At 55.2% G+C, this 14,445-nt stretch overlaps 1 protein-coding gene across 1 annotated transcript; it reads right to left on the reverse strand.

Moving 5' to 3' along the window:
• Positions 1-3,537: 3,537 nt before the first annotated feature.
• Positions 3,538-6,138, reverse strand: CkaCkLH20_11337 (transcription factor; the record flags this gene model as incomplete). The annotated part of the gene is made up of 1 exon (XM_038894051.1): positions 3,538-6,138. The coding sequence occupies one exon, from the start codon at positions 6,136-6,138 to the stop codon at positions 3,538-3,540; it is 2,601 nt and encodes an 866-aa protein (XP_038740629.1).
• Between the last annotated feature and the right edge of the window lie 8,307 nt (positions 6,139-14,445).

Consider the following 14,445-nt stretch of genomic DNA (forward strand, 5'->3'; position numbering starts at 1 on the left):
TCCAGGCCGAGAGAATTCCCTTTACGCTCAAGTTCCATCAGTAATACGCGGTTGCGACGTTGCGTCTTGCCGTTAGTCTGGATAACCTCAGACCAAGACTAAACTCCACACTAAAAGACTTCTTCTGCCCAGACCTCTCAAACCATCCGCCCACCAGCTTCCCTAGCCATCAAACCATCTCATAGCCAGCCGCGTCTACCGCAGCCAAAGTCGACTTCGGCTCCCCTTATCCATCATCGTCAGCCGGGATGCCGCGCCCAGAGCCGGATCGGCTGACGACCAAGACGCCTCACCAGCATACCCTCTCAGTAAGCCGTCTTGCGTATTTGTCAACCATCGTCAGTCGCCAGGAACAATCCGCGATGTAAGTCAGTCTCTCCATTACGTGAGAGCAAACGGCAAGGAAAACTCGACACACGTCGAAAACCCCGCCACCTCAACCAAGCCTTTTCGAAGCGTGCTGTAACCCGACTTACACCACACATCGCGGCTTAGACTTAAAACCTCACGGTTGGGACTAATCCTAACAGTAACGCACCACAAAACAATACAAGCGGGGACCTGTGATCCCTGGAAAGAAAGTAATAGACTAGATAATTTGGTAATCAGAACCGGGAAGTTGCTGAATCCCAAAAGAATCCCAGCCAAGATCTCCCGGCCGCCGCGTTCCGGTCCCAGCCCAGCAGAAAATTGTGCTGCCCAGCCCCGGGCCCCAAGGTCCGGGAGCCGGTTCCCCCCTTTCCTCTCCACAACTCCGCAACGCTCCCGACTTCGTTTTCGTGTTCCCGTTCAACGCACTAACCAGCCAAGAACTCCCAATAAAAAATTCTCCGAATTTGACACAAGATAGTCTCCACTTGACTGGTTTATCCCACAGACTGCCGCTGACACCTCTTTGACATGACAACGTCCCAAAACAACCTTCTCAGATCACGAACATTTCTCGAACAGAAAAAGGTTGAGCGGGTGGGGAGGAAGGGAGGAGATCATCCACGAACCAACGATAAGCTTGTGTCAAACGCACCTAAGGCTGTGTGTGCCCGTTACATCCTCCCCCGCCACGAGCTACCCTACCTACGACGGGTGGGTTTAAGCAGTTCGACACGGTCGACGTGCCAGAAACCTTATCAGACAACTGGGCAGAATTCTGGACCAACGATGAAGCCTGCCCGGCTATGCTCTCGACAAGGCTATGCGAATGTCTGTGTGTGTGTGTGTGGTGTGTCTCCGCCGTGAACACAGACCACAGACTGTAGCCGTCTAGTCTAGTCTAGTTCTAGCCCACAAGAAAGCTCTCAACACACGCACGCTACAAGCTTACCGTGCCCAAGGTTCTCATGTCGTCGCTCATCCTTGCGAGAATGTGTGACACGCATCTCGTCACTTCCGCCAGCCCAGACCCAGAGCCACATCTTCTACTTCACTAGTCAGGAAGGTAAGGAAAGCGTGGAGGGGACCAACGAACCACCACCCTTCGGGGAGTGAGGCAGTGCGGCCCTGAGTTTCCGATTCTTCTCTTTGGGGAGCAGCATTCCCAGCCATCAAGTTCACATACCCCATCCCTGGATTGGGGAGAGGGAGGGTTACTCCTTCAGTCACACTCACTCACCACGTAGAACGACTGTGCGGTCCCGGTACTGGTCTGGTCTGGGTTGCCAAGCCAGGTTTCCCGTCCACGCCTCTAGGGTCCTCCCCGGCGATTCCAGATCCCCACGGCTATGGCATGGAAGGCAGGCATGATGATTGATGGGCTACCGCATAGTCGTACATACACTAGAACAACACAACACACACAATCTTCCTTCCTACCCGCAGAAGCTTAGAGGGAACGGCCCTCCACGTGGTAAGGATACCCAACCCGACCTCACCGTAGGTATACATACGCGCTACAACTAAATCCATCCCCCAGGTCAATGTGGCCGGCCCAACCAAGAAACCCAGCAGACGAGAAACACGAAGCCAAACATGGGTCCGTGTTGGTGCGGAGGGGGGGAGGGCCTCTGTCAGATCTGGAGCCAGCGTCAAACACACAATGACCAGCACTTTTCTCAAATCTTGGGAGTTTCGTATCATGACTGCTGCGTCTTGAAGCCATCGCAAGGTGGGCGCAGCACGTCTCTCGAGTGTTGGAGAAAGCGCGGGTTTTTTCAGACAACCTTTTAGCGTCCATCACGGAAAAAGTCCAGAAACATACTTCATCATTCGATCTTCAATAGCCGTGGTTTTCTGGGGAGGCTGGTGTGACGGGCTCTGTGTCACCGGATTCCCAGAGATCGCGAGGGGCGAAGAAGGAAGGGATTCCCACAGTCCTTTTCGCTTAGGCTCTTCGTGTCGCGGGCTCTGGCTTAGTGAGCACCGCACGCGAGAGGCCCCAGGGAAGTGCCCCATGGAGACAGAACTGCTGGCGTTGAGTCGTCTCGAGTCGGTTGATGCTGGGAAAACCACCCGATTCCCCAAGGCGCCCCAGAGTTTTGCTGTAGGCCTCCCAAAAGTCCCATCCAACGTGGCGTACAATCCGCCCTCATAACCACGGCCGTGAAGTAGAAACGACAATACTGCTGTTAGCATCTTCAGACGTACGAAAATCACCCAAAAAAGCCAATAGAAATGTCATCGTGGTCTGAAAACCCGCGAGTTCCGTGCCTCGCCGGCCAGACCCAAATCCGCTGTGTTTGTACATAACCTACAGATAGGCAGGCATGCTGATCTTTTCTGGTACAAATCCAGCGCGACAAAAAAAAAAGTGTCCAACATAGAAAAACAAATGACGTCCAGTCAGCACCCATATAGACACGAAATATCCCAAAAGATAGCAACCAAAAAACTCTTGTGTGACCGAATCAAGCCATTCATCCTCTTCACTGGCGCTCCGAAGAAAGAAGGCCCGGCCTCTTCCTCAAATTCTCCCCCCCATTAAACGACCAAATCGACAAACGTTGGAAAAGCCTCGTGATCCAAAAGGCGATGACAACTCCTCGCTTGCCTTCCCCACCCATCTGCCACCTAGGCTTTTGTGTTTTTCAACTCCTTTTACCCAGACCCGGTCTTCCAGCGAACCAGGTCGAGAGAAACAAAAGGGAAAACGAAAACACGGGACCTTGCGCCTCCATCCACGGCTCTCCGTTGCCCGCCCGGTGTTTTAGTGCAGACATTAAGGTGTTAACGAGTGGTTTGAGGGGGCCTGTATGGCTACGCCCGCTCGGGTTGAAAGATAGTAAGGAAATGTGCTCTGAAAAGATTGGAAAGAGAATATGAAACGGCAAAGACAACGTCTATAGCCTTGTCAACACATTATCGTACAATGGAGCCGGGTTTTGCTCCAGTTGACTCGACAGTCGTGAAGACCATCTCGGGAACCGCCGTATCGTTACGTGGTTCGCATTTTTGTCGTTTTCGTGACGTTCGTGAACGGTCATGATTTGTTGCCCGGGGTATGATGCTGCCAAAGACATCAAAACTTCGTACACGACCCATGCGCCATTTTCGATAACATCGCCTGTTGGCAGGGGTGTTGCTTCGGACACCCATCATCTTTCTCTAAATGATGTTTGCGATGCTCAACCTGTCCTGGGGTCGTCCCTTGGAGCTCGCAGTCGGGCTGTTGCTGCTGCTTCCCTCGCCACCGGGCATTATGCTCGACAGCGTAGGCGCAGGAGTGCCTTCGGACTTGATACCAGCTGGCAGAGCGGAAGACCAAGTCGCTGAAGTTGGCGTAGGCGTCGTGTTACCGGAAGCCAAGCCACGGATGGCTGCCTCAAGGCGCTCCCATCCTCCCCATTCCTTGATTTCGTCTTCACTAAGCCCCATGCGTTGCTCTGCGTTGAAGAGGCCGCTGCTGGCACCGCCAGAGGCAGTAATGGATCCAGGGGAAGTCGGAGAAAGAATCGCTTCGCGCTCGCCGCCAGCCCATATCCAGGCAGCGTCTGGTGCGGCTTGCAGGTCGGCGCTGACATACGCGAGGAGCTCCTCGTCGTGTAGAAGGGCCTCTTGCAAGGGGGTAGGACCTGTGCGGCCTTGTGGCGGGGGAGGAGGGGCAAACGGCTTCGGAGGCGTTGTGCGAGCAACAAATGAGGCATATTCGGCGCGCTTGGTGCCAAGTGCCGAGACGAAGAAGGCGAGGAATCGACCGCAGGGAATTGCAACATCTCGTCTCGCGTCGATGGAAGCAAGGGCCCGCAGGCATGTCGTGGCGTGGTCCCAGTACCCCGCAAGAAGGAGGAAGAGAACACAGCGGAACGTATGAGTGGTGAGAAGAGCGGTAGCACCATCCGCAAGGTTCGGGGTCGCTCGGGAGAGGAGGGAGGCCGTTTCAAGAGCTGTATGAGTGCACTGCTCCATAGCAGCCAGGCGGACGTCGGGAGGGCAGGCTGGCGACAGGTTGTGGCGGTGCAACACGAGACGAGCGTGGAGCAGGTAGGTGAAGGGCGTCAGGAGGTGAGGAGAGATCTGACCCGTGCTGGAAGTGTCGCAAACAGGCGGAAACGCTCGTAGGCAGGAAACGAAGTGTTGATCGAAGGTTGCTAATCTGGTCGGGGCCACAGCCGGAGCCGCCAACGCCTTGATCAGGGACGAGTATGATCTGATAACATTGATCAACGCCAGCAGCGAGTGGTTGAGGGGTTCTCGCCCAGGGGGAACCATAATGCCACCCTCGTGAATGTAGTGATCGTCCACGCCGGCAGGAAGCGACACGTCGCAATCGGCATCGTCAATCAACGCGGGACGCCCGAGATCGAGCGCCAAGCTGCGGTCGAGAATGTATATCGTCCACCAGACTCGTCGACGCATCTCCCCCTCAATGACGGGCCATGGCCCGGATTCCGAGTAGAGGCCAAGGTCCTGACCGGCCCGCACCGCGGTGCCCAGCCACGTCCACGCAGCCGACTTTTGGTTCATTTCGTTCAAGCACAGAGTGACAAGCACCATGGCTCGGACGTTGTCGAGAACGTAGTCGTTATTCCAAGGGTCAATCATGCCCCTGGCGACTTCGAGTAGTTCCGCTGCCCGGTATGCCCGGTGCGAGTGAGGGTCCTGGCTGAAAAGGCTTCCCAGAGCAAGGGCAGAGAAGAACGTAGAAAGCCATGCCGGTTGCACTGATTTTGTGTTTCCAATCCTGTACAGGTCGTCGACTCCAGTCTGAAATGTTGGCCAGTGGAGAATGGGAAACATTGTGTGCGCAGAACCGTAGTAGGCGTGCAGGAGTTGGTCAGTCGTCTGTCTCGGAGGTAGTTCAGGCCTCTGGGGATCAAATGCTGGCGTCGAAGGTGCCTGACGGTATTGGGCCGGAGGCTTCCAGATTCCTCGAGAGAAAATGCGCATGTTGGATCTCGCCCGCGCCAGATCGTGCATTGGGGCTGGTCGTTTCCTTCGTTTGGGGTCGGTGCCAATTTCCGGGAGTTGCAGAGGCAGTTGCTCGAGTCCATCGGGGTCAACGTCCATGGCTCCATCTCTTTCCTGAAGCATCCTCCTCATGCTTCCATTTTCCCTTCTTAGTCGCTCCAGCTGCTTCTCGAGGTCCTGCACCTGCTTGATCGACGACATTCTTCGGTTTGTCTCCTTCGTGAACTGGCACTTGACGTTACGGCTCGAGCATTCTGAACAACTTGTCGTCTCTGTGGCATCACACTTGACCTTTCTCTCCCTGCATGCGTCACAACTCGGGTCTTTTCTCCTCTGTCTGTACGCTCTCTTCTGCGCCTGGGAAATGGGGGGCAAGGAAGCAGTAGAAGGGCCTGGCGTGCTCGCCACGGACTCTGCCCCAGGAAGAGAATCCCGCCCCATGATGGAGCCCGCAGTCACTGGCGTGTAAGGCGTAAAAGCGCTCTGGTGGTTGACTGGCGGTAGAGGCGGGATGCCAATAGGTTGGGGCGGCGGTGCCGCTGTTGTCCTCGGTCCTGTGTTCATCAGACCTCGTGGAAGATACTGTGCTGGCTGCTTGGGGGACGTAGCAGAGGAGACCGAAGACGAGTCGTACGACCTTGTGGAAGGATTGGGAGATCGTGGATACGGGTTGTGTGACGACGCAGCCATGGCAGATCGCTGTTCGAACGACCAGTACTCGCGTGTCTGGCTCAGAGGAGTCTCCGCGGACTCCCCAAGGTGATGATGAGCAATGGGAAGGCGGCGCTCCACGAACATACAGACGGATGTATCGGGTTTCTGAGGCAAGAGTTCAGGTGGTTTAAGTGAACCCGGAAACTGGCTCGGGAACTAGAAGCTAGATCCAAAACCTTTCTCTAGGGCACGAAAACTGTCTTCGCCGGTTGAGCTTTGCGGAGCGCTAAGCAACTGTAGCCCACCGATTCCGATTTCCTTTTCGCGTCCGGGCAACAGGCGTACTGCGGTCTTCCTCGGCGATGTTGGCGTGAACCCGTGTTTCTGCAGCTCTCTGTGTAACTCGAGACGGGCTAGATCCACGATGCCAGCGGCTTGTTTGTCTAACCTCGGCTGCAGGACTACAGGGCGGCAAAGATGGAGAAGTGATACGGCCGCTGTGCTGTGCGGTACCGCTGTCGAAGCGTCTGTGACCAAATAGTAATCTGGTGACGAACACTTGGGTTAGCGGGTTGCTCCTCTGGATCCGTCAAAGGTATGATGGATGTCGTTGTCCTATATCAAGTTACGAGCCGACCACGAGGAAACGAGACGGTAAGGAACGGCTTGACTTTTGGACAAGAGACGGTAGAAGTGAGCAAGCAGCGAGACGAGCTGGGCGGAGGGTTGGAGGTGTAAAGAATGACAAGATGTGGCTGCGCGGGATGGTGGCAGAAATGGGGAGTGCCTCTGGTCGGAGTAAAGAGAAAGCGGGTAGGGTAGAGGGACCAGGGAGGCTAAGTCAAGGCAAAGCAAGCAAGGTACAGTAAGTAGCGTTGCTTGCTTGGGAGCTCATGTCACTCGACGGGTACAGAAGTAGTAACCGGGGTTTATGGCGACGATGGTTTGCGGTGCCATTGAGGCATCAGGTCTGGATCCGGGGCTCTCCGCGCGAGGAAGCAGAATCGGAAATATTATCTGGAGTGGTGGAGGGCTTGACGAGATCCCTGCCAGCACTAGCCTGGGAAGCAAGGAGGACGAACAGGGCTGTGGAAGATGCTCATCAACCAAAGTAACTAACGTGTTTCGACCGGAGAGTGGGCGCTGCCGGGGTGCCAGGGTCCTGGTTCAAGAGGACGAGGGACCCAGGAACCTCGGACAAGTCACTGGGAAGCCCCATGATCCTTGTGCTGAAGCGTCGACACCCAGCCCAGGATTGTTGATGGCGAATCGGCAGCAGCTTCGAGAATAAGGTCGCGGTGCCGCGACTCACTGACATTTCCCATCGACAAGCCCACTTGGACTCGGCCGGGGTGCTTGTTCTCAACTTTTTTTTGTGCAAGAAACAGGGGAGAAGAACATGGCTGACATTGCTGCTCATCCCGAGCAGGGATGGTTTCTAAAGGGGCTGAACAGGTTGGTAGGGTTGGTTCTGATAATGACTTGTCTGTGTTCAATGATCTGGAGAGACCACGCGATTTTCGCCTCCGCGCCTTCTATCGGGGATTTCGTGAACGGTGGGCCGGAATAAGGGCACGAGCGTTACCAGAGATCCAATCTCCTTAGTACGCTCGTTATGGAGAAGAGGCAATAATGCGCGTCGAGTTGTGGGAGGGCACTCAGTCATGCAGGCTCGACTTCTAGGCCTGGAGAAAGCAAAAAGGGGGCTTGCCTGACTGGTATGTTGGGTGAGGGTGGGAAAGAGTTTAGGCGTGAAGAGCAAAATGTGTATGTGCGTGCGAGAGTGTGTGGATGGATGGATGGATGGATCGATGTACATTCTGTATGGGAGGTAAGGATGGGTGTTGCGTGCCCGTCGTTGGTTCGGTTGACTTGCTAGGGAAAAAACTTGCATACTCCGCACATGAAGCTCTTCCACTTCTGCACTTGGTTGCAGGAGACTTGTTGTTGTTGGGACTCGGCCGGCATTCTCTCGGGTTGTGCCACTGACATCTGGTGCTGTGGGCTGAGGGACTATTTTAGGACATGATGTGCGTCCAGAATCCTTCCAACGAGTTTTGCAGCAACTTGCAGTTGTTGGACCAGCTTTGGTCCAGGTCTGTCGCTTCTCTTTTCCTATTTGTCTTGCTCCCAGTGCGTCTCTTGGTGTCTTGCTCTGCTGTGCCCTGCCTCGCCTTGCCTGACCGGGCTGGAGGAGACTAAACAGCCGACAGACGAGCCGACTACAGCCCGCCCGGCGGAGGACGTGCGCTTGACGAGAAAGGCCGCTAAGCCGTTCGTCGGGAGCTATCGAACAATGATCTTCGGGGGTTTTTGCTGCCAGTGGCCGTGCCGGATTGATTGGTTTTGACGACAGGCATGGCCCTGACCACGTAATCGCGACCCGATCTTGTCATAAAATATGGCATAAGGGTAATGTCCGTGGCCTTTCAAGCGGGTTATAACAGAGAGCACTTGTTCGATATCTGGAACGACGCAGGATATCAAGTTGATGCCGGTTGAGGGTGGGAAAAGAATAGGGTTTTCTGAGATCCGAGGCAACAGACAGGGGCGGAACGAAAGTATGACTTACCTGTCGTTGAAAGCTCTCCCAGGAAAAAGTAACAAGGTATGTCCTATGTTTGTGAAGGCAAAAGAAACACGGCCTGGTTTGGTTTGCTAGATATCTTCTGGACCACCAAGTCGTATTCCGTATATACGTCGCAATGGCGTCGACGGGTAGACGGCAGGTTCTCGACCTTTCTGCAACGGCCAAGCACGTGTCCTGTTTACTGCTGCGACCAACGAGCAATAAGCATATCTCGGTGGCAGAACCGAATGCCCGATTGACGTTTTATCTCTCCGAGAGCTGTCGATGGACTGGCGCAGACAGGGCCACAGCAAGGGGTGGGCGACTGTTGCTCGCGAGTTTCTCAAACGCGTGGCGTAGGATGGCGTCGTTGAGCCCTGTGTCGAAAGGAGAGTCAGCAACCAAGCCAGGGGGCCTCACAGCGTCTTGCGCGTGCTTCTTGTGTCCTACTGACGCTTGTTGCCCGATTTGAGGCTGCTCTCCGGGCAGTTGGCTAGGGGTCGAGATTGGCCGGGGGGTGTCGTTGCAGGGGCGGGAATCTGCAAGTTGCCGCAAAAGAACACGGCCGGCTGGTCCACTGGCCACGCAACAGACGTGATGCTACAAGGGTCTGACGAGCCCGCAGCTGCTAGTGACAGGGTGAAATGTGACGAGTTTGACAGGCCCAAAGCCGACGGAACCGCAGAATGGCGACGAATGGGCTTTGTTCAGAAAGCTGCTCCCACGTTTCCTTGCTAGGGTCAGTGGGCTGGCGACGTTGCTTGTATCCAGGACGTCGAAGAGGTGTGCGGCAATTTGGAGGAAGCCTTTGCAAGAGGGACAGGACCCGGATGGGGCACAATCACTGCTCGAAACGCCTCGATGCAAGAGAGGTTCTCAGGTCTTTCGTAGGCAACTATTACCCGGCGTCGGCTCCCTTTTCGAGGACTAGGGTTGTTTGCGGTGAATGTTGGACACGGTCAACGATTCAGTAAATCCTGACTCTTATGTACGGAGACGAGTTCGCGGTCAATGACGCCCGTAGCTGTCGAAGAAAATCGATATTCACAGTACGGCCTCAGCCGGCCCGGTGTGTTGGAGCTTGATATGTGATGGTCTCGGCAAAACCCAGGGAGCGTACTCGGCTGGTCCCTGAAAACAAGACTGGGGACCGTCGAGAGAGAACGGCCCGGGATATATCAGGAATGAAAGAGCATGAAGAGAATATGATATGATGGCCGTGTTAAGGTGGGCAGCGGATGCGATCTCCAATGGGAGAGGCGAGCGAATATTGGATGCAAGGAGGTCTCTATAGTTGACAAGCAACATCTATAGGCCAATACATAACAAGTATGATAGGGTCGTACTGCCAGAAAATACCAGACTGACTAGAAAAGTGGCTGCGGCATCGAAGCAAGAGACGCGGCGCTGCGTGGCCCATAGACTATGCCCGAGCAAAGAGTAACGCTTTTGTGGCAATAAAGCAAGTCGTCGAAATTCCGATGAACAAACGGCCAGCTCTTTACCGCGCCCTGGGGTAAGTTTGGTGGGTGCCATGAGGGCGGCAGCGGTGTAAGAGAGACTGAAGCCAGCGATCCCACACACCAACCAGTAGGCCGGAGCGGGACGGATCAGCATAGAGCAAAAGCATACTTGGTAAGGGTGTGCGGGCAAGCTTGAATGTGCCTGGAGACGGTCTGTCGTCCTGTCTTCTTCCCATCAAGGGGCAGATCAAACGCATCTTACGGCTCGAAAGAGGAAGGTCAGAGACGACAGTACTAAGAATAAGCCACGGCTGGCGAGGGGGACGCTGGTAGAGACAAATGCCACAATGTTCGTCCTGCTGTGAGTGACAAGTGGCAGGCGGAGGTCAGTGTGAGCAACGACCCGACCCCGCAAGCGCAAAGATGGTTTGGTTTGGTTTGGACTTTGAGAGATTGGACACGCGACTGCTCAGTCCCGGCTCCAGAAAAGCCAGATCTATTACCAGACGCAGCAGGAAGCTGTAAACGCCAGGCCTCGCCTCTGAACGGTACAGACAACGTTAAACTTGCTTGGTCTAGCACCAAGGCGTGAGCCCGTCGGAGACTGTCCGATGTGTAAGACAAGGCGGCGCTGTGAGGGGAGTTACATGGCAGTGGCCTGCAGGCTGGCGGCGGCGGCGGCATACGTGTGTGCCGTCGTCGAAAGGGGCGTTCACGGAGTGCACTAATGGCGCCTACACCACGATTTTGCAGCGTGGAGTGTTCTGGCATGCGCCTGAAGGTTTCGGTAGTTACGCAGTACTGCTCGGTCTCGAGCTAGTGCGCCTTTGCCAACGGCTTCGAATCGACGAGACTACAACTGGTTAACCCACCCGGTGCATGGTGTCCCGGCCCACACACTTGGGATTGTGGCCGTGGGGCAGGCAGCGTTGGGACTTGGAGTGGGACTCCAAGAGAGAGAGAGGACTTGAGTCAAGATGGTGACTGTGTGGTCCAGGGTCCTGGGCATTGGTTGGCATGTTCCTGTTCCCATCTGTTCCTCATGGAAAAACGTCAGGGTGGGAATTCTGCCTCGCAGGCGGGCAGCTATCAAAGTAAGAATAGCAACGCTTGAGTAGTCCGTGCTGGAAGCATGTGTTGCTGGTCTTGCGTCGCATCGTTGAAGCCTCGCGGAACTGACTAAGAGCAGATGGGAGTGAGTGTGTTGAACACGCCTCTCCTCGCCATAGGGGGCCTTGTACTGGATGGCCTCGTTTTCGTGAGTTGTCGACACGGGGCTGGGTTGTGCTGTGTGGCTCTCGCGGTTATTGTCTGGAATGGCAAACTTGCAACTTGCAAGGTACCGGAAGACAAATGGAGGCGCTAGTCAGTGCTATGGTTGTTGGGTTTGGGACTTGGTGTGGGAGGTCTTTGGACTCAAGCGTAGGGCCCGGGGCCGTGAGACAGTCTCGATTGACCCTGGGTGGAAGGATGAGCGGCCGCAACCCATGACGGGAGGGGAAAGCTCAGCCGTTCAGCCGGCGAAGTCGGCCGGGGAGGAACGGCAAACCAAACGGACCTCCACAGCGGGTTCGTTGAATTCCGCCCGTAGGTGTGTGGAGAAAGGGAGACCGCTGGCTGGGATGTGGGCTCGCGAATAAGTGGTGAATGTCGAGGAGGTACGGATACTCTGAATTAACCGAGGGCTGTCTCAAGCGCGCAGCACGCAACGAGTTCAAGCTTCTTTCTTAGCGGCATAGCTGGGATGGTTTGAAGCATTTGTTGGATGGGTTGGATCGATGGGTGGCGTGTGTCGTCTTTGGTCGACGAACCATGATGCGCGTTGGTGGCTGTGCCGGTGGCAGCAGTGACGTGACAGGCCGATGTCATTGCAGAAACAAGCATCGCGTCGACACCTCGACCAAGGGGGCAAGAGACGAAGTCAAAAACCCAACGCCCAAGATCAGTCTCGCTGTCACTGGTCGATCGGCCAGTGTCCATTCCAGCCAGGCCAGAGAGAGAGAGAGTTGTGTGAGAAAGACTGGGACATGGACCTGGGCCGGGACCAGGGCTCAGTGCCAGGGCCAGGTTTCGACTCCGAGTCCCGAGCTGCTGCACGGGAGGGTGCTAATCCGTGGCGCCGTCACGATTGACATTATAGGGTATCCATAGACCGTGCCTTTGTCCCAGATTCCCAGTTGCAGTTGCAGTCTAGTTTTGGACGTCTCGCGGTGCCGTTTACTAACGAGGCGTGCGAGGTGTGCTACTCTGCGCGCGTAGGTTATTGTTTCTCGGTTATGCCATCATCGAGTCTTGTTGTCGCCCAAGTCGACCGAAGCCGCCCGATACAGGCTGTAGTTAGCTCATCCACGGTTGTTTCAAAAGCGTCTCCGGCAGGCTTCTTCCTGTGGCTAGTTGTCGGCCTCGTGTGGGATGTCGATCCGGGATAGGGCGAGTAAAAGGCACGTAGTGCGTTCATCAGTGTTCGTCTGAGAGGGGGATAGAGTTGATAGTCTGAGTGTCCCGCATCTGCAGAGAAGCGAAGCCAAGCTCGTCCGAGCCTCGTTCCTCTTGCCGACGTTGGGAGTTGGGCTGAGTTGGTTGCAGATGGCGGGCAGGTCAAGAATAGCAACAAGCAGGAAAGTCATTCGGTATTGCTTGTTTTGATTAATCGGGTGAAATCAGGCCATTCCCAAACAAGAGACGGCTGGCGAGAGGCGGCAATGTCGGCGGGCCATCCGTCTGAAGCGAAGCTGGAAGTAAGGTGAGGGCGAGAGAGCTGAGCGGAGGCAAGGCAGGGCCCTGGCCCAACACCAGCAATTGTTATCTGATCAAGATGTGGTGCGGCGCAGTGCGGTGCGCTGGCTCGCGACACACGAACAAGACTTGTTCATGCTCTGGTGTATGCAGCGGCAATGGCATTCTTCGGCCGGCGTGGCATCCGAATGCCTCGCTCCGGACCGAGAAGAGGGTGATGCTATTGCTGGACGCTGGGTGGTGATTGTATTGGGTATCCCGGCGTAAGCAGAGTTTGGCTGTCCCTTTTTCGGCTCAAAGCGACGAGCGTGATGGTGGTGATGGCGATGGTGATGGTGGTGCTAGGAATAGATCATGACGAACGGGACGGGGGATTCCGATGCGGTGGTCCCGTCGACAGCAGGTCCCGGGCCCGGTGAAGCTCCCGATGTCCAAGAGAGAGAGAGAGCTTCAGAGAGGAGAGCGATGGTCTGTCTGTCTGCATTTGCCGCGGAAACAAAGAATGGAACTCGGCATTGAATTGATTAGACAGCAGGGAGCTTTGCTGCAGCTGTGATGAAGATGGACATGATCGGCCCAGAAGATGTCGAGGGGAGATGAAAGACTCGAGGCCAGACTCCAGCTGGAGGCAACGTAAGGCAGGGAAGTCGGAGTCCAGGCCGGGCCAGGCGAATGCAGGTGCAGGTGCAGGTTCGGGTGCAGGAATGAAGGAATTGCCTTGTGTTGTGTCCATGACAAAATGACAAAGGAAATTGAGCAATTGGCAACTCCAAGTCCAGCGTACAGCATCCAGCATCCAGCATCCAGCATCCAGCATCCAGCATCCAGGTCGACTGTCAGTCTCACTCATGGGGAAGGAACTGCTGAGGAAGGGACCTGGGCCAGGCACACTGCACCTTCCGCGCTTCCCCAGGGTGGCTGCCACCCTAATTCCTGCCTCGTCATCAAGGCACGAAAACGACAGAGTGGGGCACTTGCGCGACTTCCAATGAGCGGGCTGCCTTAGGTAAGGAGGAAAAGATACGTCCCGTGATTTTGCCCTGTCCCTGGTTCTTTCCATCACTCAATTCACGTACAGCAACACGAAAAGACTCTTAAATATTCTTGATTCAAATTCCTGGAAAGAATAAAATACGGTTCCTAAGTGACTGGCCTGGGCAAATACCGTATTCCCAGGGCCCCGTCTTTGTGCCTGAGTATTCAGATAAACTGTGAGATCGGCAGCCGGCGTTGGAGCCAATGGAACTCGGCAGACGGCACTTGCCTAATTTCCTGAGCCTTATGCGGTACCCGTAATGTCAGGCACGACACTTGCAACTGAAGAGAGACAAACTTCGAATGTCTCCTTTTTTTTCTCCTCATGTTGCATGTTTCCTTGACCTTGCTCGCAGTGCATACAGTCGACTCAGACTTTGAACCTGCGCCAACTGCTTCCTGGTTAAAGGCAATGCGGCGTTAATTCGAGATGGGCAGTTCCTTCCCGATGTACCCTGATCCTGTGATTAGATAATGATCTCCACCAAAACTTACGTACACCGCTAGTCCCGTAGAAGACTAGCGTTCATTGTAGACAGGGCGATCTTCCGATGTACCTCCGTACCTCCCTGCCAGGAAGTGAAAGAACCCAATTGTCGTTGTTTCCATCTTCGGCATCGACCCTGGAGCCTGGGGCCTGGGGCTGGG

This window comes from Colletotrichum karsti, assembly GCF_011947395.1.
Source record: "Colletotrichum karsti strain CkLH20 chromosome Unknown Scaffold47, whole genome shotgun sequence".
NCBI classification, from domain to species: Eukaryota; Fungi; Ascomycota; class Sordariomycetes; order Glomerellales; family Glomerellaceae; genus Colletotrichum; species Colletotrichum karsti.